The 26,503-nt window shown below is 40.3% G+C and overlaps 4 protein-coding genes across 9 annotated transcripts; 2 read left to right on the top strand and 2 right to left on the bottom strand.

Moving 5' to 3' along the window:
* Positions 1–876: 876 nt before the first annotated feature.
* On the bottom strand, positions 877–4,378 carry LOC134861743 (CD209 antigen-like). 2 transcript variants are annotated; one of them, XM_063879180.1, is made up of 7 exons: positions 4,225–4,378; positions 3,881–3,964; positions 3,695–3,799; positions 3,419–3,613; positions 2,282–2,442; positions 1,851–1,963; positions 877–1,256 (listed from the first exon to the last, which is right to left on the bottom strand). In XM_063879180.1, the coding sequence occupies exons 1-7, from the start codon at positions 4,283–4,285 to the stop codon at positions 1,118–1,120; spliced, it is 858 nt and encodes a 285-aa protein (XP_063735250.1). In that variant the 5' UTR covers positions 4,286–4,378; the 3' UTR covers positions 877–1,117. The 2 variants fall into 2 exon arrangements, with proteins under 2 accessions (XP_063735250.1, XP_063735251.1); XM_063879181.1 differs by lacking the exon at positions 3,881–3,964 and having other exon boundaries at positions 4,225–4,370.
* A 1,329-nt stretch (positions 4,379–5,707) lies between these two features.
* Positions 5,708–9,886, top strand: LOC134861745 (tetraspanin-13-like). Its single transcript, XM_063879184.1, has 6 exons — positions 5,708–5,954; positions 7,675–7,842; positions 8,017–8,097; positions 8,312–8,425; positions 8,523–8,639; positions 8,772–9,886. Exons 1-6 carry the CDS (start codon positions 5,892–5,894, stop codon positions 8,844–8,846), a joined length of 618 nt encoding a protein of 205 aa, XP_063735254.1. The 5' UTR covers positions 5,708–5,891; the 3' UTR covers positions 8,847–9,886.
* Positions 9,887–11,496: 1,610 nt separating this feature from the next.
* On the bottom strand, positions 11,497–24,923 carry bag6 (BCL2 associated athanogene 6). 5 transcript variants are annotated; one of them, XM_063879175.1, is made up of 25 exons: positions 24,175–24,923; positions 22,829–22,916; positions 22,613–22,730; positions 22,218–22,432; positions 21,696–21,767; positions 21,494–21,616; positions 21,214–21,410; positions 20,855–20,987; positions 20,140–20,340; positions 19,835–20,057; positions 19,512–19,562; positions 18,924–19,276; positions 18,763–18,835; positions 17,918–18,174; positions 15,441–15,702; positions 15,165–15,334; positions 14,888–14,941; positions 14,493–14,601; positions 14,142–14,266; positions 13,793–13,927; positions 13,465–13,521; positions 13,130–13,354; positions 12,455–12,562; positions 12,217–12,363; positions 11,497–12,076 (listed from the first exon to the last, which is right to left on the bottom strand). In XM_063879175.1, the coding sequence occupies exons 1-25, from the start codon at positions 24,183–24,185 to the stop codon at positions 11,981–11,983; spliced, it is 3,603 nt and encodes a 1,200-aa protein (XP_063735245.1). In that variant the 5' UTR covers positions 24,186–24,923; the 3' UTR covers positions 11,497–11,980. The 5 variants fall into 5 exon arrangements, with proteins under 5 accessions (XP_063735245.1, XP_063735247.1, XP_063735242.1 ...); XM_063879177.1 differs by having other exon boundaries at positions 17,918–18,255; positions 19,967–20,057; XM_063879172.1 differs by having other exon boundaries at positions 17,918–18,255; positions 24,175–24,922.
* glrx3 (glutaredoxin 3) lies at positions 24,331–25,997 on the top strand. Its single transcript, XM_063879179.1, is given in 2 exon segments — positions 24,331–24,788; positions 24,790–25,997. Coding segments are annotated over 2 exon segments (978 nt in total). The 5' UTR covers positions 24,331–24,386; the 3' UTR covers positions 25,366–25,997.
* The last annotated feature ends 506 nt before the right edge of the window (positions 25,998–26,503 follow it).

The following is a 26,503-nucleotide window of genomic DNA, read 5'->3' as shown; positions in this document are numbered from 1 at the left end:
AATGCTCTTAAATGTATAAAAATAGGATAACATTATAACCATAATTATACAATACTGTGAAAAGATTCAGTAAGTCTTCAAGTACTTTTACCTTTGATACTTTAAGTATATTGTGATACTATTACTTTTGTACTTTTGCTTATAAGTACACTTTTGAAATTACGACGTTCACTTATAATGGAGTATTTTAGGACCATATTGAGTGCTCCTTCCAACACTGCTCAGAAGTTTCGTAGGGCACTGTAGTGTTGGGTAAACATTACTCAAACAGCGGCAAACTGTGCATTTGTTGGGCATTATTTTCAGCAGTGGATGAATACACATTTGTCTGCAGTTCTTTTGATAGCCCCACAATAAACTACAGTGCCCATTTTCCAAGTACTAAAAGACCAAAGCGACCGAGTGCAACACAGTGGCTCATTCATGTGTCTATGGTTCATTAGTTCATATATCAATGGAGCTCTATGACACTGTTTGAAATGATAAACCAATCATTGTTGAGGGTCATTTTATGGTTATTCATAGACAATGATAAACAAATAGAAAACAAGACTTCCTTCCTTTTAAACTAGAGGTATTTTATTCTGAGGCAATGTTCAGTTTTTCTTGACATTTTTTGGACATGTGTTTATTAAAATATGAATTCAATGTGTACTAGATTGAATTATATTGTTTCTACTCCTTTCAATACAGTCCAGCACAACAACACATCTCATTAATATCAGCTCAATGCCTCATACAGTGTACCCTGAACATGAGTTAACATTGCATTAGCTTGTACAAGTGTACGTAATACAGTGGCCGACAAGTAGACAAGATGTATAGGAGAATTAACATGTTGTAACACATACACCGTATGAAGTAAAACAATAGATATTGGAAGGATAGTCTTTATTGAGTTTCCTTTAATATAAATACATACATATATTGAAGCATACCATATACAACTCAAAGGTGATGGTGTACTGTAGGATTTGTAGAACAGGCAATAAGTTACAAGAAGTAAAGACAGTAAGGAAAAAAAACAACTGGAAAAACACTACGAGTCAGCTTTGAGAAGAAGACATAGAAGATGTATTGAATGTTAAATAACCTATTCGGGTAATGCAGACAAAGCCTAATCTTGTTTGACCAAAGCTCTTGTTTCACAGATCCAGCGGTTCTTCATTGTACAGCCTGCCTTTCTCCAGTTAACTGCTTGCTTCTGAGTCAGAACACAATTCATTCTGTTGTTAGGTGGTTGTGGACTCCAGAACCTGGTGAAGGAAAAAGATCACAATATCAATGTACATGACAATGTTTTTATAAATACATTTGTTCGCTTTTCTTGATTTGGGGGGAGTGGATCATCGGGAACTGGGGCTGAGGCCTAGGCGTTTGCACAAAAGTCGAGAAAGGCTATATATTTGAATTTATTGACTGACTAGAATAAACGTTTTACATAAAGGGAGTTTGGGATATCTCTTTGCAGCATTCCAAAAAATCTGAAAAAAAACGTCAACAAAATCATACTAAGCTATGTTTTTTATACAGTGTTTTATAAATCAGGTTATCAATGACATGATAAAACAGTCTTAAAAACAATCATAACATCATTTGCCTTTTGTTTTCATGCCTTAACTTTTATACTGTGTTGAAGCGCTTGTGCTTCATCCCTCTTGCTTTATTTGGCAAGGTTTTTGTCTTTGGTGTTACTGAAGGAGACTGACATGTTGAAAGGTGTTTCTCCAAACAAAGTTCAAATTGCAGCACACAGGGTAAAAGGCTGCCAACCTGGTCGGGTTTGTAATAAAGACATGTGTCTCAATCACTGTGCTGATGATTTTCTGCATCTGTTTTTGTGTGCTTACGTCACAGTGAGGTTGCGTCCATCCACCCACGTCCAAATGTCCATCTTGCTCAAGCCGATCCAAAATCCATGCTTTTCATCATTATAGTACTGTATGTGGTTATTGATGAATTCCTGGAGGTTGTTGTCAATATAGAAAATAAAATGTAAATCACAAGTAAAAAAATCCAAATGAAAACACAGAAACAGCAAAAAGGAAGATTAACAAACATACGGACAGGAGGAGCTAGAATTCAGCTAGCTGTGAGGCCTACAATGGGTGGGATTTTTACTTTTTTAGAATAATATAACACTTTACTTTTCCTGCATAATACATTCTTCAACAATATCTTCTTTTGTGTCTTTTTCTGTTGTTTTATGTGGTTACACCAAGTACAGTATTTCAATTTCTGCCTATGAAAACAGAGAAGGAGATGCTCATATCGTTCTTGCCTGTTCCTCCAGGCTCTCGATCACCACCAGATCTGCATGCATGTTTTGGCAATCACTGCGGCTATCATACCAACTCTTCCAACTGGAGGAGTAAATATGTGATGTAAACAGGTAACAGTTTGACTGAAACAGCACCCAGCCTTCCAGGCAAGGTTTACATGCTGTTGGACAAGAGACAACACAAACATAATCATAATCATTTTCTAATACATGTAAAATATGTATCATCCATCCCTCTCTTAAGTAACTTGGTAGATGAGCGATGACAAACATCCAAACAGACCCTTGAAGTACTTAAAATAACATTATGTATTTAAATGGTACAAATACTGCATCCTTAAATAGTCCACAACAACCTTGCCTATGTATCATTATTAGCAAATAGTACGGTAGTTAAAGCAAGACAAATAAAAGTGGACATTGTGCAGTGTATGTAATATGCAATATGTTTCCTGTGAGTGTTTTATAATATATACTGTATGTGGTTTTTGAATAAGAATTACTGAATTCTTGGGTATGTTGCATTTGACTCTTGTAGATAAAGTTGTGCTTATTTGAATAACTTTATATATTAGTCTGTAGTATATTATTTTAAATCCTCATATGTTTGTAGCAATGATGTCCTCTTTGAACTATGTGTGTCTAAAAAGGAAACTTTTAATTAAAAACTAATCTGGGAAACAACTTTTTATACCTGTTTAAAGGTTTGTGTACATCAGCCAATAATTTTGAATGAGACTTTTCTGAAACCATAAAGGAGCACTACATCCTTCAGTCACAAACATTTAAAGGGGACATATGATGCAGATTTCAGGTTCATAACTTTATGTTGTGCCTCGGCTGTGATGTGTTTAAATGCGTTCATGTTCAAAAAGGTCTTTATTTTTATCCTACTGCCTCTGCTGCAGCACCTCTTTTCGAGGGTTACATAGTGATATCATTATGTTAAGGAAGAAAATAGTCCAATGGAGGCTTTCATCTATAAAATCACTTAAACTGTCAGACACTTTCGATCGAGTAAAAAGTATTTTGCTTTCAGAGGTACTGGAGTCAAAGTGACATAAGTAAAGCACAAATACCTGAAACATGTACTTGAATTGAGTTAACCCCTTTCACCAATGAGACCTTGTTTTTTACCTTTGTTTGGGCATCGTGTATTCACAGCAAATTCCTGATGCTCCATGATGACTCCGAGGGTCCAGTTGAGTTTGTCTATCTCTCTGGTCAGCTCTTCTCTCCTTTTCTCCAAATCCATCATTCCTGTCCGCAGCTGCAGATTCTGTTCCGTTAAGTTGTCTTTTTCGCTGTACTGGTATGACATGACTGTGTTGACTGCATTAAGAGAGGGAACGGTTACCTTTGCACTCTCTTGTTGTTTTAGATCAATTAAACCAGGAAATCAGACAGACTTACAGTGGATACTGACGGTGATGAAGGTCGACAGCAAGATGACACAAATAATCCCCAAAACTGCTGCCACCAGATGAAGCCAGGAACCTGGAGCTTTCTTTTCCTTTTCTAGGAGGAACAGAAACAAATTAATTCATTATAATAATTCATAGCAAATCATTGTCATTCTTTTTTGTATCCATAAAAAACCTGGTATGGCAGGATTCGCATCCAACACTTGCTTATCCCTTGTCTTCACCTCATCATAGATTGTTTCCATGTCGTTTGGTTTTTCTGCAAAAAGCAAAACAGTTTAAAGGAAATGAAAACTTTAAGTACTTAGATGAGTGATTTTTGAAACTCGCTTCCCTGTCTGCAGTGTGGCTTCTTTACATCTAACTCTGCATTTTCTTCACTGAAATACAGCAAAAACCGTACTGGAGGAGTGCAGTACCCTCAAATATGTGCTTACAGTGTGTATTAGAGTACAAATGAGTTGGGAAGACCGAATATGTATAGGTCAAAGTTCAACAGTATCAAAATGTATGACTCACCGGGAGCAGAAATACCCTTAGTCTTGAAAGTCACCGTAATGTAATTCAGTTCTTCTTCCATTAGCTCATCAGGTCACCTCACCTCAAAGAGTAACACCATGGCAGCAGTTTAAATGCAGCTTATTATGAGTGCACTTTGGTTTAAAACAAAAGGAAACCCACTGGGGGATTACACGTCATGCACTTCTTCTTTTTGCAGGATATGGTAAGACTGAGAAAGTGAGGTTTTTTTTTTTTTTTACGGAAACACATTTCATCATATATTGAGCAAAGGCCATCACTGGTCTTATTGTTACGCATGTTAACAAACTAACAAAATATGAGGACATTTTTTTTTGTAATTTTTGACACACCAGGTTGCTGTTATTTTGTTTTAAACGTGCTTTTTCATTCTCAGCATGTTGAAATAATACGCTGTTTTTTTGGTTTGAATGTGGAAACAGACTTCATTTCTGTATTGAATGTCTCTATCCATAACCTGTCTTTTATCATTTTAGTTTTTTATGCAAAGTACGATGCTCTTACTACTTTTGAAATCTTGAACTCTGAACTTGAATTGAGTAAAAAAAGAAAAACATGGACAAACATGGGGTTTTCCTCTTTCTGCACATCACTTGAGCTAGTGACCTTGTTGATTCATGATATCAAATATTATTTGGTTACCCCAGGTTAATATGGTATTTCATTTAAAACGTTATGCAATCTTCATTTATTTCGCAAATTAAACAGAAATGTATTGTGAGCACTGAAATTGCTATTTTAATTGAATGACCGGCGCCAGCTCCACCATTAATCAATCAAATCTTTCTCTGTTAAAAATAAAGTAAAGATCAGCATAATTAAGTAAAATACATGACAGATATATTCAATCATCAATAGACAGAGTTGACATTTTTACCTAATACGTTGTAACACTGTTTGTCCAGCAGATGACGATCAAAGACTCTTTTTACACACAACTTCCACTTCCACACTAAAGTGTTCAATAAGGGATGTGTTGGTGAATCTTTATAGTTTTTACTTCAAGTGGTGTAATGAAAAATGCGATTGACTATTGCCTATGAGTATGGTCAACTGGAAACCAAACCCAGAAACTAGTAAAGATGACCCGTGCAGACTGGTGGTGTGCAATTCAGTACTTTTCCCAGTACATCGACTACGTCTATGAAGATTTGGCAGCATTCACCAAAACCCAAACCAGTTGCATAAGAGTCATACTGTAAAATTTAAAATGGATTGCAATTTAAAAAAGTCTAAATTGCAAGATGTTTTTTTTAAACCGTAAAAATGTGGAAAATCACAATCCAATTAAAGATGTAAACACACTTTTAAATTGTGAAGTGAAGAAGAGTAGGATCAAAAGATAAATAGATCTTAGAAATCCTTTTCCTACAGTGACCTACTGATCTGAGTTAAACATATCTCTCTATAGAAAAACAATCTTCTGCATGAGGAGATGACTCAGGTGTGATAAAGGCGACTGACCAATCAGCGAGCAGGATTTTTTTTCAGGAAACGTTCCCTGGTTTCCCACAGCAGGCAAAAAACCACAAGGAGCCGGAGAGCCTCGAGACTGACAGCTTTTCCTTCAAAACCTGGAAGAAGTACAAATATATCAATATACTGTTCAATATTTATATCTTGAAGGGCTGTAGTGGCGAGCAGAGATGGTTTGCGGAGGATACATTTGCACCAAGAACGCACTCTGCGCTCTCAATATACTTTATATCGTAAGTAAGAATACTGCTGTTGAACCGATGGGGATTTAATGCTTTAAATATCAACACGTGTTTATGCTTTTGTCATGACTTGAATTAGATACCTGTTATATAATAATATAATTACCTAAAGAGATCTTAAAGTTTATTTTGTGAGCAGTTTCCTTGTTTGGGAAGCAGGCAGGTGTTTGTGGTAAATGATTAATCACAGAGTCGGTGTAGCTACTGGTGGCTTTAACCAGACAGGAACATAAATGCTTCATCATAAATAAATGTAGGCCTATACATTCTTATTACGAAACCTTCATATATCTCTGAGCAACATCTCTAATCAAAACAACAACAATGTAGCTATTTCAACAACACGAAAAACAATTACATTTAAATTCATATATGAATATATTTCAATTAGATTAGATCCATTAGATGGATTTGGTTATTGGATATCCATAATAGTAGTATAGAACTAAAAGGAAATGCTATGTAAATGTAATGTTATTGCACTATGTTCAGTTTCCTTGATAAGCAGGTCTGACATAGCAGATCATTTTTAATTTGCATCTTTAAAACAGGGAGCACAGTCAAGGTAAAGGACCACATCATTAACATTTGTTCAACAACGATTAAAAACATAATTGTTTATACAAAATATCCAAAAGAAGTAAAAAGTTTCAGGGTAAAGCTTATTCAGCTCGTAGGCTGAATAAAGGAAAGAAAGCCTTTATGTTGCCTGAGGGTCCAAATATTTTATTAGAAAACTAAAACTGAAAATGTTGGGAGACTTGCATAGACCGTTCTATATTTGTAAACACACATTGATTTTTACCTCAACAAACACACCTTCAACCAGCTGGTATACATCATCAATCCTCCACATGACGTACAATCAAACTTCCCTTTTATTGGCTCAGTATTATACAACAAGCCTCTGTGTGCAGACATGCAAAAGGCCTCATCATATCTCCTAAGACGCTGTTTGTTAGTTATTTGTGTCTATTTGAAGTACTATGTATTAGTTCATATCTCTTTGTGGTTTTGTGTCTCTTTTTGGGGCTGAAATTGTTCTTATGCCGATTATTTTCTGGATTTTTTGATTAATTGATGTCTATAAAACGTCAGAAAATTGTGAAAGATGTCCATTGCAGTGTCCTAAAATTCCAAGTTGTTGTTTTGTCAGTCCAGATATCCACAAGATATTTATTAATATACTATAAAAAAGAGAAAAGCAGAAGATCGACCCAATGTTAGAGGCTAAAAACAACCTATCCTGTGATTTTGGCATAAAAAAGAAATTCCTTTTTGATGTTATTTTTTATACTGCTTGAGTAATTGATTAGTGGACTAATCATTACAACGCTTTTCTATTTGTAGTCATTTTGTGTCTTTGTAGTTATCTCTATCTGTGGTTTTGTGTCTACGCAGCTGTTTTGCATCTCTGTGTTGTCATTTAATGTTTCGTTGTGGTCATTTTGATTCTCTTTTAAGGTTGGTATGTGTCTCTTTTGGTATTATTGAAGGCCAGTCGGCCTCCTGACATGTTGTGCCCCTGATCTGGTTTTAGAGCTCTTAATGTCTTTCATGTTTGTAAAGCACTTTGAATTGCCTTGTGTTGAAAGATGCTATATGAATAAACTTGCCTTGCATTGCCTTGCCTTGGTCTTGTGCCCTTTAGGCCCCTTCATTAATCCTACATGTTCCTTCTTCTCTCAACATTGTTATTTTTCCTCCTCAGTTGGTGAGTCTGCTGCTGGTCGGAGTGGCAGGTTGGGGGAAATGGTTTGACCTGGTTTCCAGCATCAGAGTGGTGGCGGGGGTCATTGGCGTTGGGGTCTTCCTGTTCCTGGTTGCCTTTGTGGGGCTGTGCGGCGCCCTGAAGCACCACCAGGTCCTGCTCTTCTTCGTATCCTTTGTTTTGTTTGTTTGTTTGAGCACAAGAAGTCACATCAGACCTCAAATAGTTGTGCGCCAAAGGAGAATGAATGTAAATAACCCTAAAATATGTTTTGCTCTTCTGTTAAGCTTGTGTTAAGGCTGTTTTCATGTTCCTATAAAAATCTTCCTAAACTTGCTTCAGTACATGATGGTCCTGTTCATAGTGTTTGTCGGGCAGTTTTCTGTGTCCTGTGCTTGTCTGGCCCTGAATAAAGACCAACAGGTATGTTCATTTTGTCTACATACATTTCTATAATAAAGTTATGTTGGCCTATTAATGTAGCCTCCCTCAGAAACACTAATACTGGCACACATGTTGAGTGAAATGTATTTAAATTATGAATCCAGGGTCGTTCATATCAACCCTTTTGATATTTTCTTATGCTTTTAATTAAATAAATAAAGAGACAACCAGACTGTGTGCTTTTGATTTACAGAACCGTCTGCTGGAAGCTGGATGGAACAAATCCGAGACGACTCAAAAGGACGTAGAGAAATCACTCGGCTGTTGTGGCTTCTCCTTTCCTCCCATCAATGGCTCATGTGCTGCTGTAAGTAAATCCAACTGGAATACATTTTCCCTATTTTCCATAACAATAGGATCTTGAACTTTATGATCATTAATGAATTGTCTGTAACTTATACCAGACATGCTTTGCTATCAACCCTGAGACTTGTGAAACGTGCTCCAGTACCATACAGCAGTATGCCGGAGAGGTACTAAGGTTTGTTGGTGGTATCGGACTCTTCTTCAGCTTTACAGAGGTCAGTAAATGTCCTAGCAACAAATCATTTGGTGTGAAGTGGGTGCTGATGTAGCAATTTAGATACATTTTGCTGGGTTTATCGTAATATGCCAAAAACTTGCCACTAACACTCATTTATCTTTTCTTTCAGATCCTTGGTGTTTGGCTCGCTCACAGATTCAGAAATATCAAAGATCCTCGATCAAATCCTGGAGCCTTTCTATAACCACTCGCATATAGTTAATAAACCAAAAATTGAATAATTGTTGTTCCTCCTAACTTTGAAAATCAAACTTATAAGGACATTTGTATTTAGTTGGACTAAGTTTTGACCATTATAGGATAATGGTAAAATGTAGAAACACAAGTAAAGAAAATGCCTTGTTAGCTACACCTCGTCTTTGTAAAGATTTCTCACAGATGATATTATTACCTGCTTCCTTTTTATTTCATTGAAATGATGCATTTGTTGCTTTGAATATTGTGTTTCTTTGGAGAAGTTGTTGGACATAAAGGGTGAAATTTAACGTGTCCACTTTCTTGCATTTGATGCAACTATCTTGTCTGTAATGTAAATATGACACCTAGCAGCAGCAGCAGCAGCAGCTTAGTTTAGTTTAGCATAAAGACTGAAGCAAGGGGAACAGATAGCCTCAGTCTTAAGGTAACAAACTCCACCAGAACCTCTGAAGCTCATGTTGACTCTTTTTTGTATAATCCATACAAAACAAAAGAGTTTGTTTGATTTCATGGAGGATTAGATGCCAGACAATTTCTTTCCTGAGAGGAAAATATATCAACCACAGGCTAGCTTTTTCTCTTGCTTCCATTCTTAATGCTAAGCTAACTGACTTTATATTGTAATAATCTTTTAATCTAATTACTGGCAAATATGGGTAACGCCATGAATGTTAAACTCATTCTAAAGCATCACCTCTTTAATTCTAATCTCTCTCGTAAAGAAAGAGTTTAACAGCAGCTGTGTAGGTTCACTGCACACACACACCTTATGCAAATAAACTGCAGGTTAGCACCATCATGGCTGGGTGACTGTGCTCACCACTCCTAGGGATTATCTTAAAATGGATGAACACTCTTCACTGTGTTTTGCAGACAGTGGATTTTGGTGTTGGATGTCTTAAGATAACATTTAACTCGAACCTTGACAAAATCATGCTTGTTTTCTATGTATATTTATTGCTATATGGTCCCTATTTGAAACGCATCTAAACATTATATATTCCTACTAAATCATGTTTGATCATATTAATTGTCTCATTTTCTTTCATTGTCCAAAGATAAACATGCAGAGTTGCAGTTCACATATGGAAAAAGGTTATGCTTAGCTTGTCAGATTAGGGCTGATAAAGAGCAGTGTTTTCACTTGGGAGTAGGAAACTTTGTGCCACATGACCGGCCCACATTACCAAACAGGATGCCAACCAGGAACTGTTTTCGCTTTTAGATTCGTCTGAATAACTTAACAGGCAGTCTAACCTGTTCAGTGGTGACAGCTTCAGTACTGCCATTGTAAAATAAGGTCCTTGTGTGCACACCGTGTAATTACCTGTGTTTTATATTTAGATTCATCTATTCATTACATAAAGAGATCCTTCAGTAATAGCATTCATTGGCAAGGCACTGACGTAAACTATTTAAATAATCCAACACGTTTGTGGTAGAGGAGGCTTTTGATGTATTGAAGTCACCTTCATCTCAAGAAAATACATTTGTATTCCTTGTGTTCTTTATCTCCTTTAACATGATCAAAGCACTTTGTTTTGCATCAAACTCATGTGTCTTTGCTATATTTGATCCTTGGAATATAAAGCAATCTCTTGTCAAAACATGAACCTCTGTAACATTCAGCTGAACACTTCAAAGTCTTACAGTTTGAAAGGCCTTGAATATGCTTTTCTTCTGCAGCTGTGTTTTGGATGGTGTCTGAAGCATGTCCAGCTTTTATAACAATGTCAACTGAAATTGTCTTCAGGGATCTTTGCTGAAATGAGTGCAAGTCAGATATTTATTTATTGTACAAGAATGAAGACATTACTGCACATCATCTTGTCTTCAAACTTCTGCAAAGTTGTTTTTCTTATGATGTGTGTGCTGGATCTGGGAAGCAAGTATTTTTCTCAGATCAAGCGATCTGCATTTGTCAGCTTGAGAGGAAACTTGGTAAACCCCAAAAAAGTTTAATCTGGTTCTCATGCCTTAGGGCTGCGGACATTTGATCAAACAATTGTATTCCTGTGCAAGATGCTGAATGACCGTTCTGGGACTCTTACACAGAGGTCCTTTCTTGTATTAGAGCTGAAGAAACACTCATTTTTCAGTCAATTTAATGTATTGCAGGATAAAAATCAGAGCCTGTCCCTATTCCCAAGTAGTGAATAGTAACTTTACTACGCACATAACTCAAGTTTGGTTAATTAATTACAATTTAGTACAAAGATAAACTTGTTGGTGCTCTCTGGTGGACAAACTGTGTCACAACAAGTTTTCAATTACGATCTTTAAATCCTATAAATGAAATGATCTTTCTTGGCATTTGTGCAGTGTTGCTCAACTAGGCTCCTATATTGTACTTTCTACTTTACTGCACTTGTGTTAAACATATTTTTGACTTTGCAGTTTAATATTCATACAAAATAGGAAAAAAATAAATGATATATTAATGCTGCCCTGTGTTATATAAAGTGATGTCCACCGTTACCTGCTGCAACATTAAAGTGATTATAACGCATCAATAATTACAATCTAATATTATTTATATGCTGAAATGGTTTGTTATTCGAGTACACCACCGCATTTGTGTGCTGCAAGTTCTTGTTCCTTAACCTCAGAGCAGATAAGACTCAAGAAGAACACTCTTGTGTTGTATCAAGATTTTTATTAAGCTTACTGTACATTCATGTAGCAAACACCTAGTTCGTCACATGAAAGTATACCCTTGCGTTTGAGAGTATTGACAGGAAGGCTAAAGTCCACTAAACAATTAGAATTCAGGCTCCATATAAACAAAGCAACACAAGGATATGTGGGCAAAGAGGACATACAGACAGAAGTAGTAGAAGACAGAAGTGACATAATTTAGTCAACTTAATTCTGAAACGTTTTTCACAAGGAATATTCTCTCAGCAAAGTTGGACCAGAATAAACAAGAAGAAATAAATAGGCACTGGGAGAAGGAGTCACATTAGCATGAGGCAATTAATCAAGAGAGCTGCTAACTGCTTAAAAAGCCATACCGACAGTTTTAGGGGGCGAAGCTGCAGTGAGTGGAAGTCGAATGAAAATCTGAGAAAAATAATAAAAAGGAAAGCGGCTTGCGGGTTTCATATAATTTGGACTTGATTATGAGTCTGATAAGAACGCTCTGTGTGCGTTAGGGGAATGCTGAGGGTTGAAATCTGGGTCTTCCCTCACTCGTTTCTTGATGTCTGCTTTAACCTAAGTGGAAAAATATAAGATTCTGATTATTATCAATTCCCAGCTAAAACTATGAAAAAAAGAAGTCAAAGCAGCAGCCATCTTTAGCCTAAATGACGTGCAGTGCCGTTTGTTATAGTTATCATGCAAAGTTCAGTTACCTGTTCTGCATACGCTTCCCTCAGCTCCTGGGTCTCCAGATCCTCCTGTAAGCTCTCAGCAGAGGTGATGGGCTTCACTCCTGCTGTCCTGGCTGCTTGGCTCACCGCGTCAGAGAGGGAGAGGAGGCTTCCACCACTCAGTCCTGTCTGAACACACAGAGACAAACAGACAACTTAAAGATGGTAAGCACACGTGACATTCGTACCAAACAAGTAAAGTTCCGACTGATCGGATTACCTTCCTGCGTTTAGCTGGCATGCCGTGCAGATATGCGTCAGACAGTGGGGGCTGAGCCTTCATCTTCCTCTGGGTCATCATGTCACACCTGATGATGGGCACCCATTCCTACAGCACAAAGTAATGGATATAAATTGATGGGTCACGTTTCAAAACCTCTTTCTGTTCCTCCGCAGTTGCAGAATGGAAATAAAAAAGGACATTTTAACTTAAAAAAGACAAACTGTTTAAATGTTTGTAAAAAAAAGTAATGATTCATAGATTTAGAGGTCACAACATCCGGTGTGGACACAGTGACAAGAACACATGGCTTAAATGTGGACATGTGAGTAATGCATGACGACTGACTTGCAAACATTTGAACTTCTCTGCTCAGGATAAGGAAAATATTAATGAGTCAGTATGAAGTGTGCATTAGCCTGAGCTTATGTGGTGTGAGGGGCTGAGCTGTATTTTCCAATTCTGGTGGGTTTTTTTCCCTTTGTATTACCATAAGCAATGTTCCATTTCTTTTTGTACAAATCTACAACTTCAGTATGAACCGTTTTTAGTGGGACTTCCTGCAGAAATGTTCCTGTATCAGCAGTTGGTACGCAGGAAGCAGGGCGGTGCCACCACAGAACATGTAGTCATGAAAACAAACAAAAGAGAAATGTAAAAACAGAAATCTCTTACAGGTGGAACAGAGGCTGCCCAGGCCTCAGACTCTCGAGCAGACTCCTCGCTGCCTCCCTCAGCTCCCGCCGCTGCCATGTCGCCACCTAATGGTGCGGCTCCTCCTGAGGCCCCCAGGTCTCCAGGCAACACCCTGGTTTCCCGTGACGATGCCCTTGTGTCGTGTGACACGTTCATGGCCTCCTCTGCTGTAGTGGCTGCAGCTGGAGAGAGGGTGTCCCCGATCTTTGGAAGTGGAGAACAAACCAAATGAGGGAACTAAAGGGAGGAGCAGTAACTTACACATTAACTGAGATCATTTGGAAAAAAAGACATTTCAAACACAACATGCTTACCGTTGCACTTTGTGCTCGTTCAGGCTCTTGTGTGCCAGTTGCAGAAGACGTATCTCTCTTTGAAAGAATGTCATACAATATTTATTAGCCTTTTCTGTGCAAAGTAACAGGATATGGAATAGCCATCAGATAAGAGGGATTGCTTCTGTCTCTACAATGTGTTTGGCCAAAAACTGACACAGTTTAAGTGTAAAACTCAGACCAAATGTACAAAAAAGCAGATCAAGTTAACGTACATTTGGCTTGTGGGTTTGATTTCTTCTCCAGTTGCTGATGTAAAAAGAAAAATGAATACAAAAAATGTTTTCTTTAAAGGCTGCTCCCTCACCTGTGTGTGCACTATGTAGTTCTGGATCTGCTCCTGTGTGATGGGGATGTGCTCCAGAATCACCTGCAGCCTCATCGTCATCATGCTGGTCATCCAGTTAACTAGGCTGGGGCTGATGTCACTGGACATCCTCCGCTGGAACAAGAGAAAAATCAAGCGTTGACGTTACAGGTTCACCTCTTTATGATCCTTCTGTATTTTGTATTTACTTAAAAAGTCTTAGTAGCATCAACACATTTGCACAAAGCACTAAACTTAAAATCCTTTGCCAAACATGCTGAATTCAGTTTGAGTAAGCCTACTGAACTGAGAGCAGAAACAAGCAGTCAGTGAGAGATTGAATACTGACTATTCGGTGGTTGATGACTGCGGTGAGGGCTCTCTGGTCTCCTCTCAGGCAGTGCAGGTTGAGAGCCAGACACTCAAACAGCGCCTGGTTACACATCTGTAGCAGCCGGGGCCCAAATGAGTCATCTGGATAAAAACACATTGATATTTATTGGCAACAAAATGCATTCCTACAAGACCTACAGTGACAGAATAATAGTACTTGAGCTCCTGTCATTACTCCTGATAAATACTGTTACTTTTACTGCTGCAACCTAATGTTAAAAACAAATAGTTGCTAAACAGGAGCCACAGGATCTATGAATAAACCAAACCACTTATAACAACTTCACTGTTCATTGGTAAAGTTTACCTGTGCAGCGCAGGATGTGTGTGGCAATGTGCATCAGCTGCTGTCTGAAGAAGGACATGTTGGTCTGAGTGGCATCGACACCCTCCAACACTGTGACTGAAGACTCTCTCTGTGGGAGTTAAATAAAAAGATTGTCAACACATTCACTAAAATGTCAGCTGAAATGTTAGAGCACCTCACTAACTAATATTAGAAGTATAATAACAATTTCCCGATATTTTTTGTGTCAGCTGAGCTCACTTAGAACAATGTTTTCCTGCTTTTGTTCGTTTCTTTGTAATCACCACCATGTGTGATAGTGAACTCATTTAGCTGACAAAATACAATTAGACTCTGATCCCAGCATTAAATCATATAAGGTTCTGTATTTTAGTGAGTAGACATCAAGGACTTACAAAGCTCTCACTGATATACTCCTCCAGTTCGTTGACAAGACTGTCAGCCGCAGCCTGGGGGACAGAAACGGAGGGCGTGAGGAAAGCAACACAGTGCATGTAGGGAGAAGACAACAATCAATCAGTTACCGGTCAGTCACACCAAGGGTTAAAAAAGACCAACCATCAAACACAGGACCAATAATGAAACTAAATAAGCTCTGTCTACGTATAACTCCTCTTGTATGTAATGGAAAAGAAAAACTATTTTCTTTTCAAACTGGCGAGTGTTTCTTACAGCAATGTTCTCATCGGTGGGCTCCCTGCCGTTGAGGTAGTTCTGCGTGAAGAACTGGGACAGCTGAGGCTGGATGCGGCCGAGGGGCTGGTGCTGACCATGAAGCAGCATTACCAGGTCTGACATGGTGAACGTCTGGCACACCAACATCAGCAGCTCTCCAAAAAATCCTGGGAAATGACATAAGAAGCTGAGGTTAGATTTACTTTCTGATCCCTTTTGATCCCTTTTGATCCCTTTTGATCACTTAATATACGTGAAATGTTTGTTCTGTACCGGTGGGATCCTCAGGACTGATGAAAATGTTGGTGGCCTGGGACAGCCTCTGCATGAACTGGGCGATGCTCTCCGTGTCGTTCTGAGCCTGGCCCAGAGAGCCCATCATGGTGCTCAGCACGCCGCGCACGATGCCGGTGAACAGCTCCGGGTTGAGGGCTTCGGCTCCCGCTGCTGCAGGGTTGGGCTGGGGAACGGGCCCCGCGGCAGGAGCGGGAGTGGTGCCGGAGGGAGGAGGGGGAGGAACAAAGACGGGTTGGGCCTAGAAATTATATTTAAGAAAAACGTGTTAAAATTAATCAATGCTCACTTTACTTGATGTTAATTGCCTTCTTTAAATGGAAAGCCCAACATTCATATTTTTGGAAGAATTTAAATAATCCTCGTTGGAAAACATACAATCAAAATATATACAGTGGGGCAAAAAAGTATTTAGTCAGCCACCAATAGTGCAAGTTCTCCCATTTAAAAAGATGAGAGATGCCTGTAATTTTCATCATAGGTACACTTCAACTATGAGAGGCAGAATGGGGGAAACAATCCAGGAAATCACATTGTAGGATTTTTAATGAATTAATTGGTAAATTCCTCTGTAAAATAAGTATTTGGTCACCTACAAACAAGCAAGATTTCTGGCTCTCACAGACCTGTAACTTCTTCTTTAAGAGGCTCCTCTATCCTCCACTCGTTACCTGTATTAATGGCACCTTTTTGAACTCGTTATCAGTATAAAAGACACCTGTCCACAACCTCAAACAGTCATACTCCAAACTCCACTATGGCCAAGACCAAAGAGCTGTCAAAGGAGACCAGAGACTAAATTGTAGACCTGCACCAGGCTGGGAAAACTGAATCTGCAATAGGTAAGCAGCTTGGTGTGAAGAAATCAACTGTGGGAGCAATTATTAGAAAATGGAAGACATACAAGACCACTGCTAATCTCCCTCGATCTGGGGCTCCACGCAAGATCTCACCCCGTGGGGTCAAAATGATCACAAGAACGGTGAGCAAAAATCCCAGAACCACACGGGGGGACCTAGTGAATGACCTGCAGAGAGCTGGGACCAAAGTAACAGAGGCTACCATCAGTAACACACTACGCCGCCAGGGACTTAAATCCTGCAGTTCCAGACGTGTCCCCCTGCTTAAGCCAGTACATGTCCAGGCCCGTCTGAAGTTTGCTAGAGGGCATTTGGATGATCCAGAAGAGGATTGGGAGAATGTCATATGGTCAGATGAAACCAAAATAGAACTTTTTGGTAAAAACTCAACTCGTCGTGTTTGGAGGAGAAAGAATGCAGAGTTGCATCCAAAGAACACCATACCTACAGTGAAGCATGGGGGTGGAAACATCATGCTTTGGGGCTGTTTTTCTGCAAAGGGACCAGGACGACTGATCCGTATAAAGCAAAGAATGAATGGGGCCATGTATCGTGAGATTTTGAGTGAAAACCTCCTTCCATCAGCAAGGGCACTGAAGATGAAGCGTGGCTGGGTCTTTCAGCATGACAATGATCCCAAACACACCGCCAGGGCAACGAAGGAGTGGCTTCGTAAGAAGCATTTCAAGTCCTGGAGTGGCCTAGCCAGTCTCCAGATCTCAACCCCATAGAAAATCTTTGGAGGGAGTTGAAAGTCAGTGTTGCCCAGCGACAGCCCCAAAACATCAGTGCTTTAGAGGAGATCTGCATTGAGGAATGGGCCAAAATACCAGCAACAGTGTGTGAAAACCTTGTGAAGACTTACAGAAAACGTTTGACCTCTGTCATTGCCAACAAAGGGTATATAACAAGAAGAAGAAGAAGACATACTTTTATTAAATACTCTGTTGTGTTGACACACATTAAACACAGAGGATATACATGCACAAACACAGAGGAAATACATGCACACACAACCACATGCAGAGGAGAGGTGGCAGAGCAGAGAGGCGCCAAGGGAGCAGATAGAGGTTAGGTGCCTTGCTCAAGGGCACCTCGGCAGTGGCTTAGGAGGAGAACTGGCACCTCTCCAGCTACCAGCTCACTCCATATTTTGTTTTGGTCCGATAGGGACGTGAACCGGCGACCCTTCGGTCCCAAGACCAAGTCCCTACTGACTGAGCCACTACCGCCCAAACTGAGCCACTGCCGCCCTGACTGAGCCACTGAAGCCCAACAAAGTATTGAGATGAACTTTAGTTATTGACCAAATACTTATTTTCCACAATAATTTGAAAATAAATTCTTTAAAAATCCTACAATGTGATTTTCTGGATTTTTTTTTTGAGAACTTGCACAATTGGTGGCTGACTAAATACTTTTTTGCCACACTGTATCTTGTTTATCAATTCAGCTCTGTAGCTGATATGACATTTTAAACGATTCACTTGTTGCAGATGATCTGTTTGCAGGTAATACAGGACTACAATAATGATATGCAAGTTCAGGTTTAATTTAAGTCTAAAGGGCACTCAGGTCAAAGACTCAAACACTGACCTGCTGCATGAACTCACTCACTCCCTGGATGAAGGCCGGGACACCAGATGTGGTGACAGTGATTGAAGGCGCTCCTACAGGGCCCACACCGGCACCACCGGCCACCCCGAGCAGAGAACCCAGCAGCTGGCTGAGGTCAGGGGGCATCTCCTGGGAGTGTGGGTCACTGGCGTTGGTCTCAGATTGGCTCGGCTGACTTGACGTGTTTGCGGTGGGAGGAGTAGGACCCGAGTTGGAGAAAGAAAAGGAGGAGGAGGCTGAGGAGGTTTGAGAGGAGGAAGAAAAGGAGGATGAGGAGGATGTGGATGTGGAGGAGGAGGAAGTGACTGTTTGACCAGCTGTAAAAAAACAGATGGATTTATTGATAGCAATCTTCAAACCAATCGTTCAATGGCACAATGAGTAGGGTTTGTTGGTTGCGTTTTAAAAAAGAAAAATATAAAATTGTGCCAATCCACGTTTACCCTGTTTTAGAAGAACAATTTAGAATCTCATCTCCTGCACCATGTCCACCAATTTCAGAGAGGAAGTTACATTTTTATTGAGGTTGATGCCCAAATCGTCCCCAAGAAAAGAGAAAATAGAGCAGGGTCTCTGCAGAATCAGAGACTGGCACACATTCTGTGGTTCATATGATGTAAAGGGATTCCTTTTGTCTATATGTTTTATTTTTGCATTGTTGGAAAACCCTACTCATTGTGCCTTTAAGCTACCCTAACCACAAAAACAAATGCTACAAATTACAAGTTCATGGTTCATTAGGTATAATGTGTTCATTGTAACTTTAAGCTATCGTCACTACAGAAAGATGCTGTGAAGAGAGACTCAATTTAAAAAACGCTTACCCATTTGTCCTGGCAGCAAAAGCTGTCCAACCAGTCCACTAATCATCTGGTTGAGAGCAGCTGGGTTGAAAGCCTGTGGATCAAGATTTTTGAATTAGTCTCAAATGTTTATCTTTCTGAAAATCAGCAACGACAAGCGAATCACAAAAAATCATCTTCACCTGTCCTGGCTGCTGGCCCGGCATGGCAGCCCTCACATTGATGGTGGTTCCTCGAGCGCCAAAGGCTGGAGGGGGCATGTTGGGTGCAAAGGGGGGACGGGTGAAAACAACCCTGGCCTGGGGCTGGGGGCCACCATGTGGGGGTGGCGGGGGAGCAGTAGGTGTGGTTGTGGGTGTGTTAGGACCCGTGGTGGTAGTTGAGGAGTTGGCTGTGGAGTTGTATCCAGGGGGAGTGGGCTGGGGGGGGACTGGATGTCCAGTAGCAGCGGCAGTGGCGGCGCTGGTAGCTACGGCAGCCGCATACTGGCTTATCTGTTGCATCAGATTCCGCATAAAGTCAGGGGGGAGGGCACCTGAGGGGGAAAACAGATATCAATTCATAAGACATTTGTTTGTTACCACAGAATATTGTTATCTGAAGTCTCAAAAAGAAGGATCAATTTCAGATCCAAACAAATATACAGTATGTAATTGAACTTGTTGGGAAGTTTAAAATAAAACCAGTAACCTGGAATTTTGAAAAGGCTTTACACGAAAGGACTATTTTAAATAAAATGAAGGATGTCAAATATATTTATTGGCCTTTACCTGGTTGTCCCGGCATTTGCTGTCCAGCTGCCCCAGGGTTTCCTCCTTGGCCTGCACATACACAGAAAAACCACAAAAGAAGTTTGAACTATTTGTACAATACTACCAGTACTATGTTACGGAAGAGCTTTGGCTTTAGCTTTGAAACATCATGAAAAAAAATGTGTGCATTAAAACAGATGCGTTCAATGTTCCTCTCTTCCTGTGACTCTGATAGGGGCAGCAGTGTGTGGTATGTCTAATGAAATAACTCTAACGCACTGTTGCCCAGCAATAAGCCACACAAACAATATTCAATCAGTGGCAGGTAGGGGAGAACACACCATCCGTGTTCATCTGCATCATGACCACCGGGACTGCCTGGTGGCTGATCCTGATGACACGGGGGCCAGCCTGTCCCGGTCCAGCCTGCTGATTGGACGGGGAAGTCTGTGATGGAGGAATTTGTCCAGGACCTGCCTGCTCCGATTGGCTACCCGACTGGGTGGGCGGTGCCTGTCCGTCAGTGCTGTTACTCGCAGCTGTCACCGTGGCACCCAGGTTCATCTGTCGGTGGCAATGCAAGCACAGTCAGTCTCCTAACATTCAAGTGAAGCATGGATAATAACATGGGCTTCATTTCCCTTACCTGCACAGGGATGTGGTGGTGACCAGCTCCAGGCATGTTGACTGGGGTGGCATAGTGGGAAAATGGCCGGACCACATGCAGGTGGCGGGGCACAGGGTTCATGAGGTTCAATCGCAGGTCACTGAGGGCCACAAGGGCGTTACCAAGGAGACGGAGACACTCCCACGTCATGATGAGAGTGCGCTGGTCCTCCTCTCTTTCCTGTCACAGAAAACGAACCATCTTAGGCAACATCTTTAATTATATAATCTAAAATTAGTTACACCAGAAAAATAAAGATTGGTTCCTAGGTCTTTTCATACGATACATACTGTATGGGGGTAACATCAGCAGATGGGTAACTTAGCTTAGCACAAAGACTGTAAACAAAGGGAACCAGCTCGCCTAATATTATTATTATTATTATAATTATTATTATGTACTATAAGTATTGTTTGATTTTGAATGTATCAAGATATCTACACAAAATCTTACCAACTGCTGATTCAGTCCATACAACTGCTATTATCGGGGACAAAATCATTTGATTGCTTTAACAACAGCAACAACATTTTGTTGTTATAATCCTATTAATACTAAATAATTACTTAATATTAAAGTTTTTTCTGCCCTTGAACTATTATGAATTAACAACTGGCAATATGGATGTCCAGACATCCCTTTGAAATGCATTAGTAAACTTAAACATCATATTATTTGGCTGATTGAATCTTACTGTGTTATTGTTGTATTCTGCGTTGGTGGCCGTCTCCAGGATGGTGTGAGCTCTCTGAATGAAAGGCTGCAGTCTCTCCTCCACCCTGCGCAGCTCAGACAACATCTCTGCCAACTCAGCTGGGCTGGGGTGACTAGAGCAAGAGAAGAGTACAGAGCTGATTAAAATCAAAACAAACAATATTTACACTTTGTATATTGAACGATATATACTATACATAGACAGATACAACGAGTTTTGGTTTGTTTCAATATAACTATTAGAAGAAGTAGTGGCTCCTGCAGTTCAGGAAATGTAAGACATTGTTTCTATGCTGAATGATATTTATGTGAATCTGGGAGAGAGAAAATAATTCTCACTGGGGTCCAGGTTGGGGTGTTGGTCCCTCGGGTTGTGCTGATGTGGTGGGTGGAGGCGGGGGGGTTGTTGGAGGTGGGGAGGTGTCCATGGGCTGGGCAGAAGGGGAGGGAGTAGAGGTGGTAGATGAAGATGAAGGAGGAGGGGGCGCAGCAGCAGAAGTCGTCTCTGTTTGGGTGGATGAGTCGCTTGGCCGAGTCTGAAAAGAGGAAGGCAATTTTTATTAATAATAAGATTTCTCTGGAGCTTTGCTATTTAAGTAATGTGAGCGTTGAGCCTCACCTCCATCCTTTGGATGACCTCATTGATGTCCCTCAGCAGGTTCTCGGCCAGCACCAGCCTCAGCCGAGGCTCACTCTGCACGGGTTGGTCCATATCAATGTGCACATTCACGGACCCATTGCTCTGAAATAGAAGAAGGTATAAATAAACAAAACAAAGAATAATGTAATTTGGGTTTGTATGCTGCCATTTGGCATCTCACCCCAGTGCTGGTTGTGACTCTGGCATTCCTGGCATTCTCTCCCATACCAGACACCATCTGCTGAACAGACATCTAAAGGAGTAGAAAAACCTTTGTAAACAAGACTTGAAATGCAAGACCAATTTCTGAGATGAATTGAAACATAATAACTAAGCTTGTTGTTTCTCAAGCTGTTGTTTATCATACTGATGTGTACTGTTTTTGTCAGAAATCATTGGGAGAAATGTTGACTTTGTAATTGTTTTGTTCTATGGTGGAATTTGTACAATATTCTTTAAAAATACAGCATTATGATTATGATAAATATTGAAATAGTATGTATATTAAAATATTAGTGTGGGACTCTTGGGGGACAATTGAAAAATTGAGAGTGCTACAAATGTCTCGTAAGCTCACTTTTTACTAACTCCTCTGGAACCACAAAAGGCTTTATACCTTCGTAAACGCACTTTGATGTATGAAATAGATGTGATTCATTTTTAGTGCACTAACAACCTTAACCAAGTGACCAGGCAGACCTACCTGTATCTGCTGGGGATCCATGATGTTGACAGGAAGGTTGAAGGTGCCAAGCATTACGTAGCTGTTAGCATTGCGATCATGTGGAGGCACTTGTGACGTTCCCTGGGAGGAAGAGGAGGGTCCGCTGTCGGCTGAAGTGCCTCCTGACCCTGAGCCAGGCTGGGAGGGTGGAGGTGGCGCACGTTCCACCAGATGTATCACCTTGCCATCCACATCTGGGTGAACAACAGAGACATATGGATTATCTGTACATACATTATGGTGGGTTGACTTCAAATTGTTTCAAGACACCAGAGAAATTCTTGGGGAATTCTGAATTGCACACAATAACTTTGGGTATATGAATATTGATGGACAAAATATAATACAATTCACAGAACACATTGATTACTTACTGTAGTCTGCCAGAGTCCTTTCATCCTGTAAGACTCTGCCCTGGTAGATCAACCTCTGTTTGTCCACAGGGATACCCACTGAGGGGGCAATGTGCTCCTTAAACTCTTTCACTGTCAACTATAAGAACATGGTACACACTTGAGTCAGACTTCCGCAATCAAAAAATAAAAACGTGAATTAATTCCAGAGTTCGCAACAGGAACAGAATAACTTACCTGAGCACCAACAGTGTAGGTTCTGCTTTGGGAGTCTAGTGTTTTGACGGTCACCTCTATGTCTGCAGTTTGTTCCTCCATGGTGTTCCTGTAGCATAAAATAATGTTCCGGTTATTTAAGCCAAACTGATATTTATATCTAAACAACAACTCCTTTCTTTAAGAACCCCATTGATCAGTTTTTAAAGAATAGTGACCGAGAATAGACAGGAGATGTTACAGTTGGAAAATGAGCTTGTGTGAAACTGTGTTATTGAGAATGTATTTTTAAATTACCTAAAAATATCTTTTCAGATGCCTGTATTTAGTGTATGTAATGTATTACAATGTATTGGTGGTAGTTAGCTCACCCATATAAAGGCCCAACAAAATAGTTATATTGTAATCTGATTAGCCTAACATTAACATTTTTAACATATAATTCTACAACAGTTAAACAGTCACATTGTCACAGTCATTCCCAATTAGTCTGTCTTTTTGATCTACAGACTAATCAAGAGTTTAAAGAAAATAACAAAACAATTGCAATTATAATTCATTTTCAAATGCTTGTCATTTTAACATGCATTTAATATCCTGTAAATGTCTTGAAGTACTGTATAAATAAAGTTCACACAAGCCTTTGTCAGTATAACGTTTGAGGATTTGTCTTAACTCCTGGTCGAAACAAATAGATGGAAGAAATGTTTGTATATAATAACTACAGGTATTAAATAAATGTAGAGGAGTAAAAGTACACAATGAACCTCTGAATTGTAGTGGGGTAAAAGTACAAAGTAGCAAAACATTGAAATACTCCAGTAAAGTACAAATACCTCAAAATTGTACTTAAATCAGTACTTGAGAAAATCTACAGTTATTTTACACCAACGCAACTGGCAAATTGTCGCGCTCTTCATATCAGTGAAAATAACACCACCCACACAATACATTTGTTTAAGTAACTTAAGCCATGTCTAATTCTAGTACTAAACACCAGAGGCTTAGCAGCTACCGTTAGCTAAATGTACTTGCTAGGTAGCATAATAAATAATGTTAGTTTACTATCAGCTCTTACGGTAACGCTAGCTAAGTTAGCGTAGGTTGTATGTATTCCCCCAAGCCTTTCAACGACACTGCTGCTTACATTTTAACACCAAATCAACAGTGACATGTAACGCCAACAGTCATGACGAACATCGTTAATAGCTGCCGTTAGTTAGCATCGGCTTGGTAGCAGGATTAGCATAGCTTAACCTAGAAACGTTGGCAACGAAGCTAACTATGGCCAGCGTTAGAAAGGAGGCTAAGCTAATGCTAACTACGTGAAACATTACAACAATCATACATCAGAGACGATCACGTACTTTCTTTTCATAAAGACTGTGGTGTGATGTTTCGCAGTTACCTTTTAAGACACACTATCCTTTCAACTTATCCAGTGTATGCAGCTCTTTCTTATCATCAAATAACATGCAAATGACTTCCGAGTACAAGCTCTGGTACTTGCCAGAAGCTACCAGGCTGCACGGATGTGACGTTGGGGCGACACCGGAAGCGCAGCAAATAGGAAGGAAAAATGGCGAATCTCGTGGAAGCGACAACAAATCAGCAGTTTGAAGATTTCTTAGCCAAAGCTGGAAAATGCCTAACTGTGGTGCATTTCCAGGCGGCATGGGCTCCTCAGTGCGGCCAAATGAACGAAGTGATGGCCGTGCTGGCGAAGGAACATACGCACACCACGTTTGTGAAACTGGAAGCGGAGACGGTCCCGGAGATGTCGGAGAAGTACGAAATCGCTTCTGTGCCCACTTTCCTTTTCTTCAAGGGAGGGGAGAAAGTAGACCGCCTGGACGGGGCCCATGCTCCGGAGCTGACCAAGAAGGTAGAGCGCCTGGCAGTCACCGGTAGTGCTGCTGCAGATGTGGAAAGTGGCCCTACGGACCTGAACCAGCGGCTCAAGAAGCTGATTAACGCAGGCGCCCTGCATGCTCTTCATGAAAGGATCCTCGCAGGAGCCCCGCTGCGGCTTCAGCCGGCAGATAGTTGGCCTGCTTAAGGAGCACAATATCCAGTTCAGCAGCTTTGACATCCTGTCCGATGAGGAGGTCCGACAGGCACTGAAAACCTACTCAAACTGGCCCACCTACCCTCAGCTGTATGCGAATGGAGAGTTGGTGGGAGGGCTGGATATAGTGAAGGAGCTGGCTGAGTCTGGAGAGCTCGAGAACACCTGTCCAAAGGCTGTCACCCTGGAGCACCGTCTGAAAACCATCATCAACCAGAGCCCAGTCATGCTGTTCATGAAGGGCAACAAGGAGGCTGCGAAATGCGGCTTCAGCAGGCAGACACTGGAGATTATGAACGACACCGGGGTAGATTTTAACACATTTGATATTCTGCAGGATGAAGAGGTGCGTCAGGGGCTCAAGACCTATTCTAACTGGCCAACCTACCCCCAGCTCTACGTGAAAGGAGATCTGATCGGAGGTTTAGACATACTCAAGGAGCTGAAGGAGAGTGGAGAGCTGGTGTCAGTGCTGAAGGGGGAATCCTAGATGGAGTTGCTATGCCATCTGCAAGGGGGGAACAACTAGCCACTGCACATGCCCAGCATTGGCCCTGTGTCAGTGATGTAATATCACACAGAGGGCCAAAAAATGAATGAATGAATCAATTAATGAAAAATAAATATTAGATTTAATAATCAAATTGTTTCACATATAACCAAATCTGTTGTAGAATTTGGATAAGTTTAAGTTCTACTTAAGGCCCAAACTGAAAGTGCAGTTAATCATTATTGACTTTGGGTTTTCAAAAAATGTTTAAAGTGAAAGTTAAGCAATCCCTGTGATTTTGCATAATTGTACAAATCCCTGTCTGACTTAAGGTAAATGCACTGAGAACAGCCTACTTTAGAACATATTGTCTGCTATTTGTTTTTAGGTTACAGCTATCCTTACAGTATTCAGATCCTCACACAAGAGTAGATTTATATTTAATGAAGCATTATTCACCCAGCCTCTGACTTTTATGCCATCCTGTCCACACTTATTTTACCTGAAAGATAAACTATGTTGAACTACATCCAATATCACTCTGGTTTAAACACTTGGAATGAACTCTAGGTGGCACATAATTATACTTCATCAATACCATTATGAATAAAAGAATTAAGAAAAACCTTTAAGATGTGCGGTTGTTTTTTGTGCTACTTCTATTATCTAGATCACATGCTTAAAGTGTCACTGTACAATCAAAGGACAACCAAACACATCTCGAAAACAGGAATACAACAAAGCCTTTACTAACGTGTCATTCATTTTCATGTATAACGATAAATGCAGCATACACAATTACCAGCTCTAATATGACAGCCATTAAATTCAAAATGTGCAGGAAGTGAACAACAAAGCACAGGTAACAAATAATCACAATAGAAAAGCTTTTTCTTCTAAACCATCTAAGGTCATACTTCTGTGTACATATTTTAGTTTGTAATCAGGAGAAAAACAGGTTTTCATGCTCAGCTGACATAAAAATACATTCCAAATGTAGGTGTGCAAGACTAAGAGCAGGGGTGTCCAAACTACGGCCCGGGGGCCAAATGCGGCCCGCAGGCCATTTTGAATCGGCCCTCTGCAAATTCGAAAAGTATAATGGAATATGGCCCACAAATTAAACTTTTGCTTGTCT

This window comes from Eleginops maclovinus, chromosome 3, assembly GCF_036324505.1.
Source record: "Eleginops maclovinus isolate JMC-PN-2008 ecotype Puerto Natales chromosome 3, JC_Emac_rtc_rv5, whole genome shotgun sequence".
Classification (NCBI taxonomy): domain Eukaryota; kingdom Metazoa; phylum Chordata; class Actinopteri; order Perciformes; family Eleginopidae; genus Eleginops; species Eleginops maclovinus.
This window is presented reverse-complemented; position numbering and strand designations above follow the sequence as displayed.